The sequence below is a fragment of the Stomoxys calcitrans genome, chromosome 2, assembly GCF_963082655.1.
Source record: "Stomoxys calcitrans chromosome 2, idStoCalc2.1, whole genome shotgun sequence".
NCBI lineage: Eukaryota > Metazoa > Arthropoda > Insecta > Diptera > Muscidae > Stomoxys > Stomoxys calcitrans.
In genome coordinates, this window is record NC_081553.1 from 71,153,216 (window position 1) to 71,180,826 (window position 27,611).

At 35.1% G+C, this 27,611-nt stretch overlaps 1 protein-coding gene across 4 annotated transcripts; it reads right to left on the reverse strand.

Annotated features, from left to right (window-relative positions):
• Window positions 1-333: 333 nt before the first annotated feature.
• On the reverse strand, window positions 334-27,510 carry LOC106086736 (AP-1 complex subunit sigma-2). 4 transcript variants are annotated; one of them, XM_013251523.2, is made up of 5 exons: window positions 27,361-27,509; window positions 26,992-27,170; window positions 26,813-26,921; window positions 22,819-22,956; window positions 334-835 (listed from the first exon to the last, which is right to left on the reverse strand). In XM_013251523.2, exons 1-5 carry the CDS (start codon window positions 27,361-27,363, stop codon window positions 791-793), a joined length of 474 nt encoding a protein of 157 aa, XP_013106977.1. In that variant the 5' UTR covers window positions 27,364-27,509; the 3' UTR covers window positions 334-790. The 4 variants fall into 4 exon arrangements, with proteins under 4 accessions (XP_013106977.1, XP_059219743.1, XP_059219742.1 ...); XM_059363760.1 differs by lacking the exon at window positions 334-835 and adding an exon at window positions 6,822-7,017 and having other exon boundaries at window positions 27,361-27,510; XM_059363759.1 differs by lacking the exon at window positions 334-835 and adding an exon at window positions 13,467-13,701 and having other exon boundaries at window positions 27,361-27,510.
• Window positions 27,511-27,611: the final 101 nt, after the last annotated feature.

Below are 27,611 nucleotides of genomic sequence, written 5' to 3' on the forward strand. Positions count from 1 at the left end.
GCAAATATTTGTTTGAAATATAATTTTAAGATTGTTTATAATTTCATTTATGCGCACACTCACAGTTATTGGTTTAATATAATGCTTAAGAATGACAATAAAAAGAAAACAAGCGACAATGTATGAAAAAGGAACTTAACAGCTAACGAAGTTATAATAACCGATTAATGATTTCTGTTTTGACTGTGTCTTTTTTGCAATGTTTGTGTGTGTTAGTTTTTTGTTTTTTTTTTTTGTTTCTTCTTTTGTGCCTAGGTGAGATAATGGAAAAACATATTTAATAAAATCGTTTAAAACTTAAGTAGAATTAAGGCCATTTTCTTTGTTTCTTGATTTTGTGTTTTTTTTTTTTTTGTTTTTTGATAATTATAATAATAATAATACTACACAAATACAAACACATACTTATATATATGGTACATATAACATCATTTAGATTGAATTGATATAGCGATCATCTTAGATAAAATGATAATTCATTTTATCCAATATGCATATGCATATCGCTAAGAATATGGGGCGGAGGGTATAGATTTATTAGATATATTTCTATATATATATAAATAGTCTGTATAAAAGCACACCTTGATAAATGTTTTCAAAATAGAATCGGGGAAAAAAAATCTTCAAAAATATTTTGTCTTTATTTTTGTTTTGCTTATTTTTATCTTTTGTTTTCTTTTTTATGGGAAATGTAGTTTTTATTTGTGGAATATATGATTAAGGACAGCATTTGATTATGTTTTGTTATACACCACCACAAAGTAAAGTAACATCGACTTTAAATCTCTTATCCCAGACCATGATCATCGAAGAATCCTTGTGGAGTTTCATCCTGAAAATAGAGTGAAAAAGAAAACAAAACAAATGCACCAACAAATATAGAAAAACAAAGAAGATGTCTTAAAATAAACACTCCTTACGGACGAAATACATTTTTCCTTTAGGATAAGATATCGAAAATTTCCACACCCCAAAACTTTCAAACCAGTTCAAATTCAAAATAAAGTGGGGCGAAATGATTCGATGTTGATTACCGTATCAGAAGTTTTTACAACAAAAAAAAAATAACATTTTCGTAATATTTTATGACCACTTAGCGATGAAAAGTGGAACATCGCACATGCTGTAAAAACTAAATTGGTTTTTTATACCCACCCAACCTAGTCATTCCGTTTGTAACACCTCGAAATATTGATCTAGGACCCCATAAAGTATAAATCGTCTCGACATTCTGGGTTGAACTAGGTCGAAATTACGATAGCGATGCAACGCGTAAAGCTAGTCGCTTAAAATTTTGCACAGATACTTAATATTGATGTAGATCGTTGGGGATTGCAAATGAGCCATATCGGTTGAGATTTAGATATGGCTCCCATAAAAACCGATCTCCCAATTAGAATTCTTGAGGCCCTGGAAGCCACAATTTTTGTCCGATTTGACTGAAAGTTTGCACATGGTGTTCTGTTTTAACTCTCAACAACTGTGGCAAGTACGGTCCAAATCGGTCAAGAACGTGATAGAGGTTCCATATAAACCGATGTCCCGATTTGACTTCTTGAGCCCCTGGAAGGCTCAATTTTCATCCGATTTGACTGAACATTTGCATATAGTGTTCTGTTATGACTTCCAACAACTGTGCCCAGTGCGGTTCCCATCGGTCTATAACCAGATATAGCTTCTATATTGTAGCAGAATCCATGGCGGTGGATTTCCGAGATTCGGCCCGGCCGAACTTAGCACGCTTTTACTTGTTTTAATATAGAAACCACCCAAAACATGGTTTCATATGACAACTATTGGGTTGCCCAAAAAGTAATTGCGGATTTTTTAAAAGAAAGTAAATGCATTTTTCACAAAACTTAGAATGAACTTTAATCAAATATACTTTTTTACACTTTTTTTCTAAAGCAAGCTAAAAGTAACAGCTGATAACTGACAGAAGAAAGAATGCAATTACAGAATCACAAGCTGTGAAAAAATTTGTCAACGCCGACTATATAAAAAATCCGCAATTACTTTTTGGGCAACCCAATAGTTTCATTCGTCCACTTTACACCAATCCGAATTTCATTAGGATACCTCTTTCCAGACTCAAGCTTGAATTTTTCTAAGACAGCTCTATTCTTGGGTATTTTTCTACCCATTCGTCGTTAATGGGTTAATGATAATGCGCCTTAAGATTTAACAGATAAATTTTTGTCAACACATTTTCAAGTTATAATGGCTCTTTTATAAATAGATCGACATAGGCGCATAGGGGGTATACTAATTTCGTCATTCCGTTTGTAACACCTCGAAATATGCGTCTAAGACCCCATAAGGTACATATATTCTTGATCGTCATGATATTTTAAGTCGATCTAGCCATGTCCGTCCGACTGTTGAAACCACGCAAATTTTCGAAGGAGTAAAGCTAGGCGCTTGAAATTTTGCACAAATATTTCTTATAAGTGTAGGTCGGTTAGGATTGTAAATAGACCAAATCGGTTCATGTTTTAATATAGATTGGGTCTTAACTTCTTGAGTATCTAAATGATGCAATTTTTATCCGATTTGGCTGAAATTATGCTATAAGTATGGTTCAAATCGGTTTATAACCCGATATAGCTGCCATATAAACCGATCTTGAATCTTGACTTCTTGAGCCTCTAGAGGGCGCAATTCCTATCAGATTTGGCTGAAATTTTGTACAAGGGCTTTTCCTATGACTCTCAACATACGTGTCAAATATGGTCTGAATCGGTCTATAGCCTGATACAGCTCCCATATAAACCGATCTCCCTTTTTTACTTCTTGAGCCCCTATGGGCACAATTCTTATTCGAATTGGCTGAAATTCTACACAATGACTTTTACTATGGTCTCCAAAATTCAATTCAATTATGGTCCGAATCAGACAATAAGTTGTTTTTTTTTTTTTTCATTTTTATCATTTTTTTGAAGTACATACCAAATGTTTTATGAAATCATTTATTTTTCTAATTTTTCTAATTTTGTTAATTTTTTTATTTTTTTTTATATTTTTTATAATTTTTTATTTTTTTATAATTTTTGAATTTTTTTATGATTTTTTTTATAATTTTTTTTTATATTTTTTTTACAATTTTTTTTATAATTTTAAATTTTTTGTTAACTCCTTTTTTTAATTTTTTGACTTCTTTTTTATAACAGTTTTAAATTTTCAATTTATTTTTTTATACATATATATTTTTTATAAATTTTCGGGCTGCCGAATCTTCTTTTGTGGTCCGAATTTCAAAGTTTTGGATAGTGCTCAAAAATCCATTAAAAATGCCATTTGAGGTATACAATATCACCACTGGTTTCGGGGATATACGAATTTAAATTTTTTATTTGTTGAAATTTTGCCGGATGTGGCTTCCTATTTTGCAATTTGGCTTCCTATTCAACATTTGGATTCGTTAAAAAAATTTTGGATACCCCAATTGGATACATGTTTTTTTTTTTGTAGTCTCCACAGTAAATTTACTAACAAATGCCGATTTCGAAACCATCTTTGCTGGAAAGGAGTATTTTGAGAAAAATTTGTAGAAAAATTCCGTCAAAATTTATTTTTGGCTATTTAAAGACACATATATCTGCAAAATTCAAAAACAATTACTAAGATATCTCTATTTGTGTTTTTTTCTCCTCGAATTTTTTTTTTTTTCAAAGAAATTTTTCTACGGCATATTTTTTACTAGTTTTTTTTTTCATTTTCTCCCACTGTGCATCGTCTACGTAGACTCTTCTTGTATATATTTCAAAAGATTTTTCAGCCTCAGGATTTTTACTAAATTTACAAAAAAATGAGGACGGGCTTAAGTCGGGCGAAGCTGACCTTTTGATACCATACACCACATTGGATATGCAGGCAAAGTTGGCAAATTTAAAATTTGTTTAAATTAAATTTTTTGAGAAGATCGATTGATAAATGGGTTAGCAATCGGGAGCTATATCCACAACTGAGTCATCAGAAGAGTTATAGGAGAGTTATAAGAGAAACCTTCGTGCCAAATTTTGTGAAGATCGGTTAACAAATTACTAAATTATTGAGTATTATTCAAAATCGAACGAAAATATATATGATAGCTAAGTATAAATCTTAACTGATTTCTATTAAATCCAATAGCAATACTGGGTGTCAATTGCCTGCCAATATTCGTGTGAATCAGTTAACAAATGACCAAATTGACCAAATTATTGAAATTTTTGTAAAATCGGACGAACATATATATAGGAGCTATTACTAAATCTGAACCAATTTGCTAATAACGTCAAGACTTATAAGAAAAACCTTCGCGTGAAATTTCGTGAGAATCGGTTAACAAATGACGATATAATTGCAATTTTAGTCCAAAACGGACGAACATATATATGGGAGCTATATCCAAATCTGAATAGATTTCTATGAAATTCGCTAATAACGTCAAGACTTGTAAGAGAATCCCTCGTGCAAAATCTCGTGAGAATCGGTTTACAAATGACGATATAATTGCAATTTTAGTCCAAATCGGACGAACATATATATGGGAGCTATATCCAAATCTGAACAGATTTCTATGAAATTTTCCAATAATGGTGGGACTTATAAGAGAATCAATTATTCAAAATTTCGGGAGAATCCGTTTACAAGTAACGATATAATTGCAATTTTAGTCCAAATCGGACGAACATATATATGGGAGCTATATCCAAATCTCAACCGATTGCTATGAAATTCATTAGCAATACCGGGAGTCATAAGAGAATCACTTGTGCATATTTCATGAGAATCCGCTTACAAGTAACGTTATAATTGCAATTTTAGTCCAAATCGGACGAACATATACATGGGAACTATATCTAAATCTCAAACGATATCTATGAAATTCACTAATAACGTCGAGACTTGTAAGAGAATCCTTCGTGCGAAATTTCGGGAGAATCGGTTTACAAATGACGATATAATTGCAAATTTAGTACAAATCGGACGAACACATATATTGGAACTATATCCAAATCTGAACCGATTTTTTCCTATTTCAATAGTCTTCGTCTCTAGGTCCAAGAAAATGCTTGTGCCAAATTTGAAGACGATGGAAATTGCGACCTGTTAGGTTAGGTTAGGTTTAAGTGTCAGTCTGCCATCAGACTCACTTAGACGTTTTCGTCCATTGTGATACCACAGGAACAGAAGAAGGAAGATGACTTCTAGTTCCTACTGCTGAACCATCCAGATCGCTTTAAAAAGCCCAATAACTTGCGAATGTTCACATCCGCTAAATCAGACAGGTTCTCAAAGAAATGAGAACCTAAAGTGGAACTCCTTCTAACTGCTAGTGCGGGACACACACACAGAAGGTGTTCTATAGTTTCTTCTTCCTCGATATCCCTACAGCTTCTGCAAAAGTCAACCTTCAGTCTGTCAGCATGTTTTCCGATTAGACAGTGGCCTGTCATGACAAACACAATGACTGAGACGTCTGTTCTAGCCAATGACAGCAAAGCAGTAGACCTCTTCAAGTCTAGATGAGGCCATATAGTTTTGGAATGCTCACAGCCCCCTCTTTGTGAACATCTATCATTCGTTGCCCTTCGGGCGTGATCCTGAAAACTTAGCTTACATATCCCATAACATTACGACCTGTACTTTGTACACAATTTAACATGGACAGATAGACAGACAGACGGACATAGCTGAATGGAATCAGAAAATGATTCTGAAGCGATCGGTATACTTATTAATGGGTCTATCTCTCTTCCTTTTTGGTGTTACAAACAAATTCACTAATAGAATAATACCCTGTAGCACAGTAGTGGTGTAGGGTATAATAACTCTTAAAAAATATATATATGCTCAAATCCTTGTGTTTTTAGAATTTTTCGATATATTATCCCAATGACTTTTTGGTTTACACTGTCTTAACTAAATACTTACATTCATGGCATAGTTTATCAATTTGTTATATTAAATATTTGTAATATATTAATTATTTTGGTAGACAAAGCACAAAAAAGCTGTGTATATTAAATTATGTTCACATATTCAAATATACATATATGTATTTCTATAATATCACATAACATGTTAGGGGTATGCATATGTCAATGTCAATAGAATTAAAATCACCAGCAGTAACACGAATATTACCATGTACGAGTAGAGTAATGTAAAGTTTTAAATACAATAACCATTAACCCACTTGCTTGATTTCGAAACATTTACAATACTATTAGGCGGTGGTGTGTTATAAAGATTTACTTTTTTTAAAACATATTTTGTGAGTGATTGATCTACTATAGTTAATAGTTATAGGTTTTTTTTAAGTAATATTTTTATGTATTATTTGATTTGTTTTGTAGGTTTTTTTCACATTTGGACAAAGTAACAATTGCCAATTATTTTTTTTTTTATTTATTTGTTACACTAAATATACAAACATTCTAAAAAATATTACATATTAATAGGGAAATTTATAGGTCACGTACACACATCCATACACAAAAAGAGACAAACATATGCACTTTGTTTATAGAAAATCAATTTCACTTTCTCTTTTGTTTTTACCACCAATTGTTAAACTAAAAACTATCTAAAAAATGTTTATTATTATTCTACAATTCTAGGATGAGTGAATAGACAATCATTTTCGTAGGCTGTTTTCTGTAGAGAGTAAACGTTGTTGGCAACGATTGGGCTAAACAAATAAGAAACCAGTATTTTTGAATTTTGTTTTTAAACGAATTTTTTATTGAGTTTTTATTTATCATATCAACAACACCTTTATTATACATTGTTTTTTTTTTGTTATTTGTATTATTAATAATAACTAAATTTAATTTTTATTCGCTTTCGAATGTTTTACATGTAATTTAAAATATTAAAATTTATTGAATTTTGTTGTCATAGTTCTTATTTCTTTCTTGTGTTCTTCTCATATTATTTTGGATTTTTTTGTTTGTTTTTTTTTTTTGTAGACTTTTATTGCTTCTACTTTTTGTTTCAACTGTACATGTGAATGTAGTAGTCTGTCTATAACGTAAAATTAGTTTTTTTAGGATTTTTATTTTCAACTCTTCTAAGCTTTGCATGATTTATTTCGTTTTGTTATTTCGAGAGGTGGAATTTATAACTAAATTGGCACTGTCATCGAACTAAATGCGTTTTAAGAAATGATTTATGGTATGACTTATGTTACTGAACAAAGTGACAATGGTTCACTTTTTGAAGGAAGTATTTGAATTTTTTTTATGGGATATAAAAAAAAACATAAATTTTGCTTGTTTCTTGCCGAAAATAGCGATATTAACTACTCGTGTACACAAGCCAATCTAAGTGATTTATTTTGAAATGATAGGGCGATGCTGTAATGGAGAATGATTTAATTCTAGACTTCAATTATATTAAGCAAAGGGAGTTAAAAATCTCAGGCCTAACCAACAGATGGTGCTACCTTATTGTTCGTTTTTCAGCTCTTTTTTGGAAGTTATTGCTAAGCTTTGAATGAAAAGCTGCAAAAACATCATCACAATTTTTAGTTTTTACCATAAGCGTAGAAAGGCCTCATGAAAGGTTAGCTTAACCCCGCCCAAACTCCCACAATATGTACAGATTTTGGTAGAAATTCTTCATTTCAAATTCAAGCAGCGCAGAGGTTAGCATCTACGCCGGTTAACATTGACGCTGAACGCCTGGGTTCAAATCCTGGCGAGAACATAAGGAACAAGTAAGAGCGTGCCAAGTTCAGCCTGGGCGAATCTTACATACCCTCCACCATTGCTAGCATTTGTCGAGTTCTTTGCGCGGTATCTCTTTTTAGGCAAACAAAGAATAATGAATAAGAACTGTTATGCTATTGGAGCTACATCAAGTTATAGTCCGATTCGAGCCATAAATGAATTGGATGCTGAACATTGTAGAAGACATTGTACAATATTTCAGTATTTCAGTCCATTCGGATAAAACTTGCCCCTTGTAGGGGCTTAAGAAGCAAAATCAGGAGATCGGTTTATGTGGGAGCTGTATCAAGCTATAGATCGATTCAGACCATATTGGACACATATGTTGAAGGTCATGGGAGAAGCCGTTGTACAACATTTCTGCCAAATCGGATGAGAATTGCGCCCTCTAGAGGCTCAAGAAGTCAAGATCCCAGGTCGGTTTATATGGCAGCTATATCAGGTTATGTGCCGATTTGCGCCATACTAAGCACAGTTGTTAAAAATCATAACAAAACAACTCATGCAAAATTTCAGCCAAATTGGATGAGAATAGCGCCCCCTAGCGGCTCAAGAAGTTAAGATTCAAGTTCGGTTTATATGGCAGCTACATCAGGTTATAAACCGATTTGAACCATACTTAGCACAGTTGTTGGAAGTGATACTAAAACACTACGTGCAAAATTTCAGTCAAATCGGACAGGAATTGCGCCCTCTAGAGGCTCAAGAAGTCAAGACCCAAGATCGGTTTATATGGCAGCTATTTACAATTTGTGCAAAATTTCAAGCGCCTAACTTTACTCCTTCGAAAGTTAGCATGCTTTCGCCAAACATACGGATGAACGGACGGACATGGCTAGATCTTAAAATGTCATTACGATCACGAATATATAAACTTTATAGGGTCTTAGACGAATATTTCGAGGTGTTACAAACAGAATGACGAAATTGGTATACACCCATCCTCTGGTGGAGAGTATAAAAATGTTCAGCAGTGGTTATCCCTCTTAATGCTGACGACATTTGTGAGGTGCTTTGACATGTTAAAACTTCTCTTCAAAGAGGTGTTGCACCGACACGCCTTTTGGACTCGGCTATAAAAAGGAGGACCCTTATCATTGAGCTTGTATTGGACAACACTCATTTCATTGATATGTTAGAAGGTTGCCCCTGTTCCTTAGTGGACTGTTCATGTCCAAAATTTGCAATTTTTGGTTATTTTTATTTGTTAATTATAAATTTATTGTTTAGTTTTATTAATTTATTTATTATTGATTTTTTTTATTAAATAATTGTTTTTTCATTTCTAATTTTTTCATTATTTTGTATAGATTTTCTTATTTTATTTTTTTCAATCACTAGCCGAACCGGGCCGCGGTGCCTTCTTTAACTCTCTAATATCTTTTTAGGTTGGCCACTGTAGCCTATGTCCACCTATGACGCTGAATGCCTGCGTTCGAAACATGGCGAGAACATTGGACAAAATTTACAGCGGTGGGTATTATAAATGCTGGCGTCATGCGTGACACCATGCCATGCATGGTCATGTACAAAATTCTTCCCAAAGACATGTCGCACTGCGGCACGCCGTTCGGACTCGGCTAAAACAAACAATATCCCGAAAATCGATCAATTTCCACCCTAAAAGGCTTTTATATAATAGGAAAGTATTTTGCGGTGGCTCTTAAATTGGATATCAAATTCGTTTTTTTTCTCTCAAGCACCTTTCGTTTGAGCTCTATATTGTCATTTGGCGGGTTTGGGCGGCACCCGATCCCAACAATAGAAACCATGTTTTGTTTATGGTGACTGTGAGAGTGAGATTTGATGCTTTTGAATTAGGGTAATGAGAAGTGCTTTTTAGGGGAGGAAGGCACATCAGACATTTTAACTCAAATATTGATATCAAATTCGTGCTCCACTCGCAAATCTAGACTTTAACGCAAATTTTAGTGTCATTATCGTTATCTTATCCCAAATACCTTTCATTTGAGTACCATATAGCCAAGGTCGGCTAACATGCTCATTTGGGGGTATTTGGGGGTGGGGCGACCTCCCATTGCTTGGACCTAATTTTTCATTCCATATTTGTAATCTACTGCCGAATACTTTTCATTTGAGTCCCAAATTGACATGAACGTCCAATATTTCTGTTTAGAGGAGTTTTGGGGTTGGGGCGGCCCGCTGGGTACGTATTAATTTTTAAGTATCCAATACCTTTTATCTTATTACCATATAGTGCCTAACAATCTACTTTTGGTTTTGGGTGGCGTTTTGGGGCAAGGGGAGGGTCCGCCCCAATCCGATTCATTCTACACAATCTGTAAAAATGTTATAAAAATCTATTCAGTCGTTTTTGATTCTACAGAACAAACAAACGAACCAAGTCCCATGATGGGTCATATGCCCATTTGGGGCCTTTTTGAGGGGTGGGGTGACCCCCTATACTTCGATCTGATTTTGTAAGCCAGATTCGTAATCTACTCCCGCATACCTTTAATTTGAGCCCCATATTGACATGAACGTCCAATTTGTCTGTTTGGGGGATTTTTAGGTTGGGGCGGGAACGAAGGGAACTTAGACTTAAATTTTAATACCATATTCGTATTCTACTCTCCAATTCTTTCATTTATAATATTTTATAATATTTTAAGTACAAAGCTAAAAAATACTTTTGCCGTGATGACAAGAATACAAATATGACGCCGTCAAGTCTTAAAAGCCTACTTTGTCTGGTGTTAAATTGATACCAAATGGTATTGAAAATATTTGCCAATAACGCGAATAAAATAATACCATCCGTTATTGGCAAAGTACCGTCCTTTCTCTATCAGAGTACAAATTCTCAGAACGATATCTATGTATACCAACAACATGATAAAGCCTCTTGTGTGGATAACGTTGCTGTGTTAGTGTATCCATAAGAAAACAACTGGAAATCAATGAAACTAGAATCAAAAACTTGGATACCCAATAGAAACAATAACCTTGGATACCAACCACCTCAACAACTTTGGATACCCACCACCTCGGGCATATATGTAAACCACCTTTCGTCATAATTCGGTAAAAAATTCATTATTTTTGCACCCATAGCAGCTATATCCAAATATGGTCAGATTTGGACCAAATTCGGCACGGACATTGAGTGGTCTAGTAAATACAAGTTACTGTTCCTTTTTTGGTTCAATATTGGCATTTTTGGCAGCTATATTCAAATATAGACCGATATAAACCATTTAGGACATGGATGTCGAAAAGCCTAACATAAGTCACTGAGTCAACTTTCAGCGAAATCGGACAATAATTGCGCTTTTTATGGGACCTTACATCGAGAGATCGGTCTATGTGACAACCATATCCAAATATGGATCAATCTGGGCCAATTTGAAAAAAATGTCGAAGGACCTAATACAACTCACTGTCACAAATTTCAGCAAAAACGGACAATAAATGCGCTTTTTATGGGCCCAAAACCTTAAATCGAGAAATCGGTCTATATGACAGCTATATCTAAATCTGAACCGATCAGAGCCAAATTGAAGAAAGATATCGAAGGGAGATAGATATAAGAAGATATAAGACAACTCACTGTCCCAAATTTCAGCGAAATCGGATTATAAATGCGATTTTAACCTTAAATCGAGAGATCGGTCTATATGACAGCTATATCCAAATATGGACCGATCTGGAGCAAAATGAAGAAGGATATGGCGAAAACTAACACAACTCACTGTTTCAAATTTCAGCGAAATCGGACAATAAATGTGCCTTTTATGGGTCCAAGACCTTCAATCGAGAGATCGTTCTATATGGCAGCATCTGGGCCAAACTGAAGAAGGATATCGAGGGGTCTAACACAACTCATTGTCTTAAATTTCAGCGAAATCGGACAAGAAATGGGACTTTCATAGGCCTCAGACCCTAAATCGAGAGATCAGACTCTGGACCGATCTGGGTCAAATTGAAGAAGCATGTCGAAGGGCCTTATAAAACTCACTATCCCAAATTTCAGCGAAATCGGACAATAAATGCGCCTTTTATGGGCCCAAGACCTTAAATCGAGAGATTGGTCTATATGGCAGCTAATCCGAAACTGGACCGATCTGGGCCAGACTAAAGAAGGATGTCGAGTGGCCTAACACAACTCATTATCCTCAATCTCAGCTAAATCGGACAAAAAATGCGCCTTCTATAGGTCCAAATCTGGACCGATCTGAACCAAACTTAAGAAGGAGGTCGAGTGACCTATCACAACTCACTGTTTCAAGAGAAATCGGACCAAAAATGCGCCTTTCATGGGTCCAAGACCTTAAATCGAGAGATCGGGCTACATGGTAGGTCCCAGACCCTAAATCGGGAGATCGGACTTTATGGCAGTTACATCCAAATCTAGACCGATCTGGGCCAAACCAAAGAAGCATACCAAAGTCCCTAACACAACTTTTTGTACTAAATTTCAGAGAAATCGGACAATAAATCAGCCATTAATGGACCCAAGACAATAAACCGAGAGATCGGACTATATGGCAGCTATATTCAAATCTGGGCCAAACTGAACAAGTATATCGAGGGGCCTAACACAACTCATTGTCCTAAATTTCAGATATTTCGGACAAAAATTGAGCATAGGTCCAAGACCTTAAATCCGGAGATCGCTCTATAAAAAGAGTCTGTTTACAGTTTCAACTCAATAGCTCAATTTTTGATGACTCTATCGTGAATTTATCAGACAGACGGACATGGCTAGATCGTCTTTGAGTTTTACGACAATCGGAAATTGATATTTCTATATGTTGCAAACGGATTGAAAAAAGGAATATACCCTCATGCTTCGGTGGTGGGTATAAAAATATGCAATTAATTCCCCTACGGGAGATGGGACAGGTCCCGAACCGGTCACGGGATAGGTCCCCTGGTGATAGGGACCGATGACAGTTCTCGTCTTCTTATATGGAAAAAACCTATTACTTTTTGTCGTTCGAGGTGACGAATTGCCACCTTTCTAATACCGTAGGATAGGTTCTGGGACGGTTCGAAAAGGATGGGTATACTTTGCAAGTATTTTTAAGGGAAATAACATTAGATAGCAAACATATTTAACGTATAAGCAAATTTTAAAAATAAAAATGAAGCGACTTCTAAAAAATTTATTAAGAATCATAAGTTATGACAATTGAAACTTTTCATTCCCTGTAGGATATGTCCAGTGATAGGTAACTAATTCTCCAGTTTAGGACCGGCATATTTGGGGCAATTGACTACACATTTCCCGTAGGGTCATAACTCCTCCCAATCTATATTCCATGGAAGCGTTTAAACCAAGCATATTCAATGTCACTTTGGAAGTGCATAAAATGTTGTTCTTTTAAAATAACTTCCAATTTATTTAGCTGGAATAAAAGGAAATGCTTTGATTGAATTTTACCCAACGTTTTTCAATAGTTTCTGACTTCTTCGGTGGATTTTTAATTTCCATAAAATTTTTTAAACTTTAAGTTAAGATTTTTTTTTCTTGTCAACACTTGGCAATGATTTCCACTTAGTTTTAGAACCTAACATTTTTTTATCTCTATAAAATTGGTATCATGTTAAAAGGAAAACTTTCCAAAAAATACCTTTTGTTTAAAATATATAATTTTTTATATAAAATTTTATATATGTATATAAATTTATAATATCAACAACAGCCTTCGTTTAAACCTCCAACAATAATTATCCCAGGATTATCTTCAAAAAGTGCTTTTGTTAAAATGCTATTCGTTGTGCTGTGTTTTACAAAATACCAGGTGTGGCAAAGTGTAGGGCATATTCTTAATTATATATATTTTTTTAACTTCTTTGAATATATATGTAAATATATATGTGTGCAACTCTGTTTTTTTGGTTTTCTGTTCAGTTTTGAGTGTTTAAATAAATATGTACGAGTATGTGTGTATGGATATGATTTGCTCTAAATGAGTCCAATATCTCTTAAAGTGCCTTCTACAACGTCATCCTAGATAGAGTGGTTGTGGTTATAGTAGTGGTGGTGGTAGAAGTAGTAGTAGTAGTAGCAGTAGTGGTATTGGTATTTGATTTTACAGGATCACAGGAAAAGAATGAGAAGAAGATAAAAACAGAAGAGAATAGGCAATGTGAAGTGAAATGGTATCTAGATTAAGAGCCATCTATACAATCATACAATACAAGGTGTGTGTTTTTCTTGTAATATTTTGTGTACAGGTATTAAACTTGAAATTACAACAACACATAGTCATTTACAGAATTTGGATAGTTTTTTTTATTGGTTTTTAAGTTCTTAAGGAGGTTACGAAGAGCATTTAATAGAAGAAAAAAAACTAACACACAAAGTGCAATTTGGAATGGTTTTTCTGTTTTGTCTAAAATACATTCTATTAGAAAAAAAACACATAAGATAAATAAATGTACGTTCAAAAATCAAAAATTATTTTCCAAACAATATCTGTTTTTTCAATGACATTTCTGAGCAAATTCAAAGTTTTAGGACTTATTCACAAAAATCAGTGAAGCCTTAAAATAGGTTTTTTTAACTGTTCTATAAAGGAAATCAGTCAAATAAACCTATTTGAAATCTTCATTAAGTGAATCAGTGAAGCCTTACAATAGGTTCATTTAACTGTTCTATAAAGGAAATCTGTCAAATAAACCTATTTGAAATCTACATTAAGTTTTGCTAATATTGATGTTAAGTTTGTTTTGTATTTCTTTTTTGTAGCAATGTTTTTGTTTTTGGTTTGTTATTTAACACACATTTAAAGCGTTTATCCATTTTACTGCTTTCGTATTTACAGCCTTTTTGTTAAAACAACATTACATTTTAATTATATTACGAAAATGATTGTCTTTTACACTAAAAATTAAAACTAATCCAGACTATAAATATGGAGATAGATAATAAAACATATAAAAATAACAATGGTCTATAAATCTCAAAACAAGTTATCAATACTTTAAAACAATTTCTGTTTTATTCAGAACAATAAAAAAATTCTCAATTTTGAAAAATTATTTGTTATCCTAATGTCATTCTTTAAGGATTTTTAAAGAACATTTCATCTTTTATCTGTAGATAAATTTCCGTGATGTACGAAATAAAACAAGTAAAAAGGCGTTAAGTTCGGCCGGGCCGAACTTTGGATACCCACTACCTCGGGAATATATGTAAACCACCTTTCGTCATAATCCGGTGAAAAATGCATCATTTATGCCCCCATCGAAACATGGACCGATTTCGACCGAATTCTACACGGACATTGAGTGAATGGTCTAATAAGTACAAGTTGTTCAATTTGTAGAACAAATATAGGTTTTTTGGTAGCCATACCCAAATATAGACCGATCTGAACAATATACGATACGGACGTCGAAAAGCCTAAAATAAGTCACTGTGTCAAATTTCAGCGAAATTGGATTACAAATGTGCCTTATATGGGGCCAAGACTTCGAGAGATCGGTCTATATGGCAGCTATATCCAAAACTGAACCAGTCAGACCCAAATTGCAGAAACATGTCGAAGAGTCTAATACAACTCACTGTCCCAAATTTCAACGAAATCGGACAATAAATACGCCTTTTATGGGGCCAAGACTTTAAATTGAGAGACCGGTCTATATGACAGCTTTTTCCATATCTGGACCGATCTGAGCCAAATTAAATAGGAATATTGAAGGGGCTAACACAACTTACTGTCCCAAATTTCGACGAAATCGGACAATAAATGCACCTTTTATGGGCCCAAAACCTTAAATCGAGAGATCGGTCTATATGGCAGCTATATCCAAATCTGGAGCGATCTGAGCCAAATTAAATAGGAATATTGAAGGGGCTAACACAACTTACTGTCCAAAATTTCGGTGAAATCGTACAATAAATGCGCCTTTAATGGGCACAAAACCTTAAATCGAGAGATCGATCTATACGGCAACTATATCCAAATCTAGACCTATCTGGGCCATATTGCAGAAAGATGTCGACGGGAATAACTAAGCTCACTGTCCCAAATTTCGGCAAAATCGGACAATTAATGAGCCTTTTAAGGTCCCAAAATCTTAAATCGCGAGATCTGTCTATATGGCAGCTATATCCAAATCTGAACCGATTTGGGTCAAATTGCATAAAGTTTTCGAAGAGCCCAACGCAACACACTTTCCCAAATCTCAGCGTATTCGGACAATAAATGGGCCTTTTATGGGCCCAAAACCATAAATCGATAGATCGGTCTATATAGCAGCTATATCCAAATCTGGACTGATCTCAGCCAAATTAAAGAGAATTGTGGAAGGGCCTAACACAAAACATAAAAAAATCGGGGGTTAATGCAAATTGCAAATTTTGCCCATGAACATTCCACTAAGGAAACTTCTCACATATCCATAAGTGCAGTCCAATTCAAGTTTAAGCTCAATGATAAAGGGGCCGCCATTTTATAGCCGAGTCCGAACGGCATGCCGCAGTGCGACACCTCTTTGGAGAGAAGTTCTAAATGGCATAGTACGTCACAAATGTTGCCAGCATTAGGAGGAGAAAACCACCGCTGAAAATTTTTTTCTGATGGTCTCGCCAGGATTCGAACCCAGGCGTTCAGCGTATTAGGCGGACATGCTATCGTAGGCTCTACGGTGGCCTCCTATTACGGGGTTGAGCCCTATTAAGTCCATTTTTTCCCCACAGTATAGATGGCAATGGACCCTATGACAACGGCAACAGCTTTCGATGTTCGCTCTGAATGTCCAAGTTCAAATCCCGAACAGGGAATTTGGGTTCACCAACTGACACTGGTTTTTTTGACTGGTTTGGTTTTTTTTTTTGTTCTAGTGAAAACGATGCAATTGGGACAATGTTTTAGCGTTTTCATATGGTTGCAGCGATGCACTGAAAATTTTGAAAGCAATACCCAATATAAAGCCTCTTGAGGCTCCATAAGAAGACTATTCTGCCAGGGTTTCACTTAGGCTAATGAACTTGCAAGACAGGTACTGAGAATGCAGGATATACAGCCATCGGGCAGAGGTATTTCCATGAAATTTTCTTTGAAGACAAAATTTTAAAAGAACAATTTTCTCTAAAGACAAAATTTCCATGAAATTTTCTCTAAAGACAAAATTTCCATGAAATTTTCTCTAAAGACAAAATTTCCATGAAATTTTCTCTAAAGACAAAATTTCCATGAAATTTTCTCTAAAGACAAAATTTCCATGAAATTTTCTCTAAAGACAAAATTTCCATGAAATTTTCTCTAAAGACAAAATTTCCATGAAATTTTCTCTAAAGACAAAATTTCCATGAAATTTTCTCTAAAGACAAAATTTCCATGAAATTTTCTCTAAAGACAAAATTTCCATGAAATTTTCTCTAAAGACAAAATTTCCATGAAATTTTCTCTAAAGACAAAATGTCCATGAAATTTTCTCTAAAGACAAAATTTCCATGAAATTTTCTTTAAAGACAAAATTTCCATGAAATTTTCTCTAAAGACAAAATTTCCATGAAATTTTCTCTAAAGACAAAATTTCCATGAAATTTTCTCTAAAGACAAAATTTCCATGAAATTTTCTCTAAAGACAAAATTTTCTCTAAAGACAAAATTTCCATGAAATTTTCTCTAAAGACAAAATTTCCATGAAATTTTCTCTAAAGACAAAATTTCCATGAAATTTTCTCTAAAGACAAAATTTCCATGAAATTTTCTCTAAAGACAAAATTTCCATGAAATTTTCTCTAAAGACAAAATTTCCATGAAATTTTTTCTAAAGACAAAATTTCCATGAAATTTTTTCTAAAGACAAAATTTCCATGAAATTTTTTCTAAAGACAAAATTTCCATGAAATTTTTTCTAAAGACAAAATTTCCATGAAATTTTTTCTAAAGACAAAATTTCCATGAAATTTTTTCTAAAGACAAAATTTCCATGAAATTTTCTCTAAAGACAAAATTTCCATGAAATTTTTTCTAAAGACAAAGTTCGCATGAAATTTTTCCTAAAGACAAAATTTCCATGAAATTTTTCCTAAAGAGAAAATTTCCATGAAATTTTTTCTAAAAACAAAATTTCCATGAAATTTAATCCAAAGACAAAATTACCATGAAATTTTTTCTCTAAAGACAAAATTTTCTCTGAAGACAAAATTTCCACGAAATTTTTCTATAAAGACAAAATTTCTATGAAATTCGTTCTAAAGACTATAACCCTCTTCTTACAGAACTCAAAATTCATTTTTAAACCGAAGATGTACACTTTTATTGGATGCATTTCTATCATAGACAACTGTCTCACGAGTCTGATTTCTTTTTGCATCATTATTTCTTCTTTTTGCATCATTATTTCTTTTTGCATCATCATTTAGTACTATTAACTAAAAACATTTTTAATCGGTAAACAAAAATACGACAGTTAAACATTTCCCATAATAGAAATGAAATAGAACAAATAAAATAATCTCTCTCGTTTAAATGGCAATAACCAATTGTCCTTCCGACCCTATTAAATTATATAGACCAATAACTTTTAAAGATTTTTAAAGATCTACATATATTTCATCAATAATAAATATAAATAAATAAATAATTTTTCAAATACTCTCTATAAGCCTTAATACACAGACAATTTGGGCTAATAAATGAAATTCATTTTGAGTGTGATTATACACTCAAGACAAAATGATGGGGCAAAGAAGACAACAAGGGAAAAAATATACATAATACATACACATATATACTATAAACTAAACAAAAATTTCATTTTAATTCAAATACTCATTGAAGTCCTGATGATGTGAAGGATTTGACGGTGGTGGTAGTAGCAGTAGCAGTATCAATGGTAGTAGTAGGTTTGTTTTTTGATACAAAACGTACAACATGATAGGTGGAGAAGGGATTGATTACAAGAGAAACAAAAATACAAAACAACAACACAACAAACATCACACGCGAACACACAGCATATGAGATTTGTTAGCAGTGATTTTGTTGTTGTTTAATTGTTGGTTGGAGGTGATGATGGTTGATTGATTGGTAGGTCGATTGGTTGGTTGGTAGTTGGTAAGTAGTAGAGGTGGTGGCAGTGGTGTTATATAAATGTTATTTTTTTTATTATTTTTTCAATTGATTTTTGGATTTGGTGGTAAGCATTATTGTTATTGTTTTTTTTTTTTTAATAAGAAGACAAAAAGGTGAGAGGATTAAGAGTTTATGAATTATTATCACAAATACATGGAGGACATTAATAGTTGAAGTAATTGTAGTAGTAGTAAAAAATTAAAGGTCCTAAAACTTAATAACCAAAAGGCGTTAGTTTGTAATTTAAAATAAAACAACAGACATCTATGAATTGGCTTTACTTTTTTTCTAAAAATTTCCAATCAGTGAAAATATTTGCTGTTGTAGGTGGCATTGCAAGAAATCTTGCTCTCTCAAACTTATCTGACTAGCGGTCAACACATGCATACAACGATATATGTACTATATGCCTAGGTAACACAAAAGGCGTTACTCTAAATGCAAAACAACTTTAAAATCATACAATACTACATTCCTATATGACTAAGAGGAAATAGAGGTAGAGGTATAAACAAACAAACGACATCATGCAAAACTTATAGAATTAGAAAATTAATCCTTAAGTAACAACAACACAAACTCTACAACACACACACACACACAGAGAACTACAGACTATGTATATGATAAGTATGTTTGCCTATATATGTAAATTTAATATAAAATAATCAACTGTTTGTTTTTTTAATATTTTTTTAACAATATTTTGTTCTTATGTCTTGGATTTGACTCAAGACCTTGTTAAAATGGAAAAATTTTACATAGGATGGAATTTGACTTTATTGCTTATTGTAATATGTGCTTTCTATTTTTTTATAACTAAAAATTGTTATGGCAAGTTAAGATACTATAATATTTTTTAAAAGAAAAACAAAGACAAGATTTTCACGGCGCTTATAGTGGTTTAAGATTAATGAAAAAAATAAATAAATATTTAAAATTCTAATATTTAGGAATATTCATATGTTGAGAATTAGCTTTGCTTCCTAACAATAACTGATTTGATTTGTTCTAATTGGTACATTCATCATTCACGGGCTCTCCTAATGTCAGTTTGATAATCACATAACGAAAAAACTCCTATTGTGAATGGCAGATTTATTGTGAATTAAAAAAAATAAAGATTCACAATGGTATTCTCAAAACATAATTCAGCTTTAAAGTAGGTTTATTTGATGGTTCCATAAAGGAAATCTTTTAAATAAACCTACATTGAAGCTTTATTTAGTTTTTGAATCCCTCTACACAATGATAAGGAGTTGGAAAGCGAACGATTTGCTCATGTACGGACGGTAAAAACACCATTTAAAGGAAAGAAAAATTACTATTTTGAAAGACCGACTTATCATGAACAGCGGTGATAGTTTTTGATAATTACAGCCCTCTTCACTTACATGCCGAAAAACATATACGCAGTCAGTTAATTAAAAGCGTTGCCATTTTTGGTAGGTTCAAACAAAATTGGTAGGAACCTACCAAGAGAGAGTTATTCTCTCTCTATGAGTGTCCTCAGAAATATATGGGCATCATGTCTCACGGCATAGAGGGTATTGTTATAGAAGCATTATAGGCAATCTACTAGGAACCGTCGTTGGGGAGAGATATAATACCTTTTAAAGGTAGGGATGTAGTAAATGTTCCCTTAAGGAAGGCCCAGAGGGTGTGTGCTATAAGAATCAGCCAGACCCAGATGTCTTAGTGTTAACTAGGAAAACAAATAGAAGTGCCTTTTGCGAAGATATGTATGTTACGCTAATAAGAGAATTCACGTTTCCAGAAAAAGCGATCTCAATATCGGTTAAAGCTAAATTGTGGTCTTGTCCCTGGATAGGAAATTGAATTGGAATGCTGTTCACTAGGCAGAAGGGCCATTAGTAGAGGTGTGGCAACATAAGAATATTTCAACAGGACCAAAAAACTTGTGAAGTGTGTTGAGTTCTCTTTCGTCTGCTTGTTTCTGTCGAGTATCTAGGTCCAGGAACTCTGCCACTAAGGTGGGGTGCGTCCACAGGCATCTGGGTCTGAGACGAGTGGGTCTGGTTGGGCAGTTAAATAGGTGACGTGTGTCGTGTGGTCTCAGGTCAAAATCGGGACACACATCCTGCACGTTGGCATCAATCCTTCCTCTGTAGTTGAGGCGGATGCATCTGTCGGATCGTAATTGAGCCCTGACTACTCTGGTTTGCCGGGGGAGGTCAATTTATTAACATTCACCCGGTAGCTAATTACCGCATCTGCTACCGCTTATCTGCATGAATGTTGTCTAGACCCGCTTGATATGCCGCTTGAACTAGAGGTGCTAAATCTCACGCTCTAGATCGTGTAGATCGACCTTAAGACTTCTGGACAATGGATATCTATCCACAAGATGATGATTTGGATGGTCCCAGTGATAACAGTATGTAGTAAGTCTTCGCACTGGAAGCATCTTTGTCTACTGATGGAGGTGGTCCATATGTTAACTGCACCACCACAACAGACCCATTTTCTACTAAGCCTACTGGGGTTCTGTGGGCTATTTTAGACGTCAGGACAATAAGACATACAGGTAACGTATAATCCAACAATCGCCGCTAAGAGACGGAGGACAATGGAGGGTGGTTTCAATTCCCGGCGAGAAAATTTATACAGCGGTGGTTAGCCCCTCACTAATGCTAGCTACATTTATAAGGTATCCAGCAAGCCAAGCGTCTCTTTCTCGGACTCGGTATTATAATGGACGCTACCTTAAACGGCATTGAGCTAAAACTATAATCGGACTGCACTCTGTCATAGAAGTAGACCTTGTTACATAATGTAATTTTTTAGAAAAAATACCAAATTTATTAATTTAAACTATACTCTGTCATTCACAATAGACGCATTTCTTCAGTCGGCTCCAAATATTCGTGAAAAACAAACACTGAGAATCCTGCATATAATTGTCCTATAGCCTGCACTCGATTCTTAGCCAGAACTTGTAATGGGAAAAATGTAATTTCACATAATTTATACTGCTTTGCACTCTACAGCTAAAATAATCAAGAACTATTTGTCTCAAATATAATTGTCTTTCCTTACAGCTGTTTTATAGTCATTCACAATGGTGATAGAAAACAACAGTTTAAAGTGTGGCTAAAGCTGTTTAAGCATAAGTCGCTTAAACAGTTCCTTTAAAGATTTTTTCTATTTATATGTGCGCGAAAATGGATGATTTTGGGTATGTAGGATACATTCTGTGCTCCTAAGAGCCATGTAAACAAAAAAGTCAAGTTTGCATTTAATATTTAAAAAATTATCAAAAACAAAGTTAATTACTATAAATCACGAATATTCCTTTTAAATTAATTAACGAATAATAAGTAGTGTATTGCACATAATTCAACAAAGGGGTGGAATATAATATAGGAATATATTGGTTGAACGTGTAAGTCCTTAGAGAGCTTCGCAGTAGGCAATTTAAATATTTAAGGGACATGCACATAAATAACGATATATATGTACAGCTATATGTATATCTATATAGTATCTTTGTATGTATAATAAAAAATAATTTACAAGAAGACTTTGGAATAATTGATTTAAAAATATTTTTTCAAATTATTGTAAAGTATAAAAAAATTCCTCTTTCTTTTTAAAGAAATTAATTTAAAAAAAAAATTATATATATTTTTTAAAATATTTTGTTAAGATCCACAATTTTTTTAGATTTGCGCAAATAAAAGAGAAAAATTATGTTTGAACTTTTTATCACAAAATCAAAAGTTTTGTCAAGTAAAATATTGAATGAAGAATAAACAGGAAATGAAAATGGTAACGGAATATTATCAACAAAGGAGAAGGAGCGTTATAACAACAATGAACTCAGCATTGGATGCATTGCATTTGAATAAAATTAACAATAAAAAAAATAACAATTGGAAAGTTGTAACTATGCATATCATTAGAATAGGATGCTTAGCGTTAGCGCTTGTAAATGTTTTTGTTTTTAGCTCATTGGGCGTAAGCTTTTTATTATGTGTGTTCTATAAATCATACATTTCGGGCGTACTAACCTCTTGCAGTAGATCCTGCGATGCAATTGCCTTTAAGACATTCTTTTTGGATGTCTCCTGTATTTCACCACCGATCAACAGTTCGTCTAGTATAAAATAGGCTTTTTCAAAGTTAAAAATGATATCCAATTCGCAGACCTGAAATGAAAAGGAAAAGTAAACAAAAGTTAGAAAGTTTTCTGCCGAAAAATATACTCCCTTTCTATTTTGACATTAAAATCCCTCAGTAATAATATGTCGTGGGCGCTCATAAAATATATTATTGTATTAGTCTGTACGTCCTAGTCGCCCTATGTCGGGGCATAGGCACAGCTTATGTATGCATAGACACTGATGTAAAAAATTTGGTTTTTATACAGTTTATGGCTAACTTGTCATCTCATCATCACTCATAAATCTGCAGACGAACTTTCTTAGACTGTGGCTTACCACAAATCTAAAGCCAAACTCATGTCTCATGTCACCACTACTTAGTAGAGTTTACCACGTCTGGTTACCTAGGGTAAATACCTCACAAGCATCGCAAGCACTAGGGTTTCTTTTTCGTCAACACTTGGGGTTTCTTTTTTATCTTACTTCATTTATTCAAAGTATTTACTAGTTCTTTTCTACGAGGGAGACATACTGACCCAGTGCTTCAATCATGTGCAACTGACAATAGAATCAGGGGAACGAAGTGACCCCAGAGTCAAGGTACTAAAAATGGAAATTAATAGGCGGTCAACGTACAAAGCAGAATTTATAGTTAGAGCACTAAAAGCACTGTAATTTAAGCGCTGTTATAGGCAAACTAGGGTAAGCCATTGCGTTATTATCGAATCCTGGTGGAAGAGGTGAGAGGACTTCAGTCATTTATGACGACGTAGAGATGCCTTTGTTTCCAAGAGAGGCAGTGCGGGGATGAAAGTCATTCGTGGTATCCGTGCTCTACAAGCCGATGAACAACCTTCGCAATTTACTATGGATCCATGCAGACACGGTAGCATATGCGGCGAATAGCTACCGGGTGAATGTGGTCCTTGGAGAACGGCCGCCTTCCATTGAACCTGAAGAAATTAACCTCGCCCGGCAAACCAGAGTATTTCTGACCCAATTATGATTCGACAAATGAAGCCGCTTGAACTCCTACAAAGCAAGGATTGATGTCAACGTGCAGGATGTATGTCCCGATTGTGACCTGGGACTACACGACACACATCAGCTGTTTAACTGTCCAGCCAGACCCACTTGACTCAGGCCCAGACTCTCTGGACGCATCCCATCTTAGTCGCAGAGTTCCTGGATCTGGATATTCAACAGAATCAAGCAAACGAAAGCTAGAACACAATACACTGCTACAACAACAAGAACAACAATGGACAAAATTTGCAGCGACGAATCATCAAATGCGCTGGGCCCTGATGGTATCTCTGCACTGATAATGAAAAATCGGCAAATGTACTGGAAGTCGGGTACATGACCAGCATCCTCAAGCACGTTTCTGAGGCTCAAACGGAAGGCAAGGTAACTGCCTGTTGACGGTAAGCCACAACTTTATGAAGCCGAAGATGTCGTCGAGGTCATAAAGAGGGCCAAGCCATCAACAGTATTGGGCCATGGCCGAATAACAATGGTAACGGTCGGACATCTGTGCGAACGACAAATGCTAATTTGGGCGATGAATACTCCAGTAAGGACAGGGGCAAATTTCTCACATATAAATGAGTGCAGTCCGATTCAAGTTTAAGCTCAATGATAGGGGGCCTCCTTTTTATAGACAAGTCCGAACGATGTGCCGTAGTGCTACACCTCTTTGGAGAGAAATTTTACATGGCAAAATACCTCACAAATGTTGACAGCATTAGAAGGGGAAAACCACAGCTGAAATTTTTTTCTGATTGTCTCGCCAGGATTGGATTCGAACCCAGGCGTTCAGCTTCATAGGCGGACATTCTAAGCTCTGTGCTACGGTGGCCTACATCTGTGCGAATTAGGAGTCAAATAACATCAATCTGTCCAACTCCTCCCTAGTAATACCTGAAACATGGAAAATGAGCCTGGTGGCCACTGTTCTAAAGCCATGCGGATCAAGGAGATTAATGCAGACCGATCTCTTCTTTATTCCCGATCGCAGACAGTTGACGCGCTACTCTCCAACATGGATTCCAAAAAATTAACAGCACAACTACAGTACTTACCGCCATTACCACACATGTCAGCCACGGCCTGAATAAAACAGGCCATTGGGCTGGGGAACTGGGGCAAACTTTTCACAAATCAATGAATGCTGTCCGATTCAATTTTAAGTTTATTGATAAGGGATCTCCTTTTTATAGCCTAATCCGAACGGCGTGCCGCAGAGCGACACCTCTTAGAGAAGAAGTTTTTACATGGCAAAGCAACACACAAATGTCGCCAGCATTAAGAGGGGATAACCACCGCTGAAAAATTTTCTGATGGTCCTGCCATGATTCGAACCCAGGCGTTCAGCGTACTAGGCGGGCATGCTAACCTCTGCGCTATGGTGGTAGGGGGAAACTCCTTTAATATCAATGAGCGCAGTCCGATTAAAATTTAAGCTCACCGATAAGGGTCCTCCTTTTTTGTGCCGAGTCCGAACGGCATACCGCATGGCGAAACTACATATTAGAGAAGTATAAACATGGCAAGATATCTCACAAAGATAGCCAACATCAATAAGTAGATACCCAACTCTGAAAAATTTTTTAATGTTCACGCCGGTATTTGAACCAAGGCTAAGCGCCACGATGGCCTCCAGCTAGTCGCCCCGGTACGGGATAGTTGTGAGCACCACAAAGCCTGGAACATTGAGATCGAATCTATGTGGTATTCATTGCCGACACGAGAAGCTTAGCTGCGAGCTAGAGGGCGCGTCCACAGTTTGCGGATAGTGGAATGCTCCATACGGAGTAGTTCAATGGTAGTCACGGACAATGAGCTGTATTGAGCGGAGAGTCTCAGTGAGAAGCCGGGCGGCACCGGCTCTTGCACAAATACTGGGTGCCTAAGATGCCCGATATGACAAGGCGAGTTATTGGCGCCTTTAAATAACCAATGGCCACCCTGTTCCCGCGGTGATCGGTCCTTTGGACCGGAACGAGCTTGCTCACCTACAGGAGCTTGACGAGGGTCGCCACCTCCAAATGTGGCTACAACAATAACAACAATAACAAAAACAACAACCAGTTGCCAGTTATACCTAGAGTTAAAAACTCGAAGTCGAAGCTTAGTAGAATTAAAGAGAGCCTTCCCCAGGGAGCTATTTTCTCCCTGATACTCTTTAAGGAAATATTATTATATGCCGATGAACCCTTTATCCTGGCTAAGTATTCCAACATTTACAGATTGCGGATGGTGGAATACGGAGTAGATGCATGCGGTCGCAGACAGTCAGCAGTATCGAGTGGAGAGTCTCAGTGAGAGGCAACGGCTCTTGCTTAAATACAGAGTACCTCTAATACTCGATATGGCGTTAGTTAGAGTTATTGACGCCTTAAAATAACAAATGGTCATAACGTTACGGGAATTCAATCCCATGGCAGCCGGTTGTACATAACGAATTTACCCAATGGACTTCTTCATCGGCAAGGGCTGCCGCCTCAGTGTATAACTCACTGCTACAACAACAACGTTACGGGAATGATCGGACCTAAGGACTGGAACAAGCTTTCTCAACTATAGAGCTTGACAACAACAACCAAACAGCATTTCACATCTTTTACCAGCAAACATAGTAATTGCTTCCTCTCTATTGTAGGCACAAAGGCGGTGACACATTATTAGGTTCTGCTCTTGATCAAACAAAACATAAATTGTTTTGGCTCGCTCTAGCATAAAACAGCATAGAATTAATTTAATTCTATGAAAATTACTCAATCTACTCATGAAATATTGTAGAATATGGTGCGAATTAATAGCTCACAATAAAAGAAAACTTGAAATGATGTTCTAAGGAAACCAAGAATCAAGTAGGAAGGAAAATTGTAATACTTACACTACCAAAGTATTTATCCAACAATTCCACATAACGATGTATAATTTCCAATGTTAACAATTCATTATCATTCTGTTCAATAGCGCAACAGAAATACAAACTGGCATAACTAACGAAACAAAAATCAAAATTGCAATTAGAATTTTATCTAAATACTAGGAAGACATCCCATATCTTACCGCTTGTAGACAATCTTGCAATCTTTCCATTCCAGAAATGAACACATTTTGGGTTTGCGGGCCAAAATTGTTGTGACCAATTCACGGGTAATCTTCTTCTTCACTTTGTCCGGATAGGCATTGTACCATTTCTGTAGTCGCAATTTGCCTTGACGGCTAAACAATAGCATAAAGAGCATCTATAACAGAAAAAAGAGAAAACACTGTAAATCAGTCATCGATTTACTACAAAACCCCCACCTCCAATGACAAAAAAAACAGCACATTACAATTAGACGATGGTATGTGGGAAAAATTTGGGGCGCGTCATCAATTTTATGTTTTCAGTTATTTTCTGGTCAAACTTCCAAAATCTTCAGCATTACTTACCATTTTTATAAGAAAATTAGTCTTCTGCTGCTGTTGTATTGAAATAATTTAACTTTTTTCTATAAATTGTATGTAAATTTCATCGGAATTGTGAAAAAGTTCTTTCTGGCTGCTGACAGGGATCCAAAAGTCGATATTCGACTAATCGATATTTCGAATGACGGCTGACATTGCCATCATCACCATCTATTTATGAACACACGGCGCATAGGAATGTCAAATAAACTCACTCACTGTCATCGCTAGAGTAA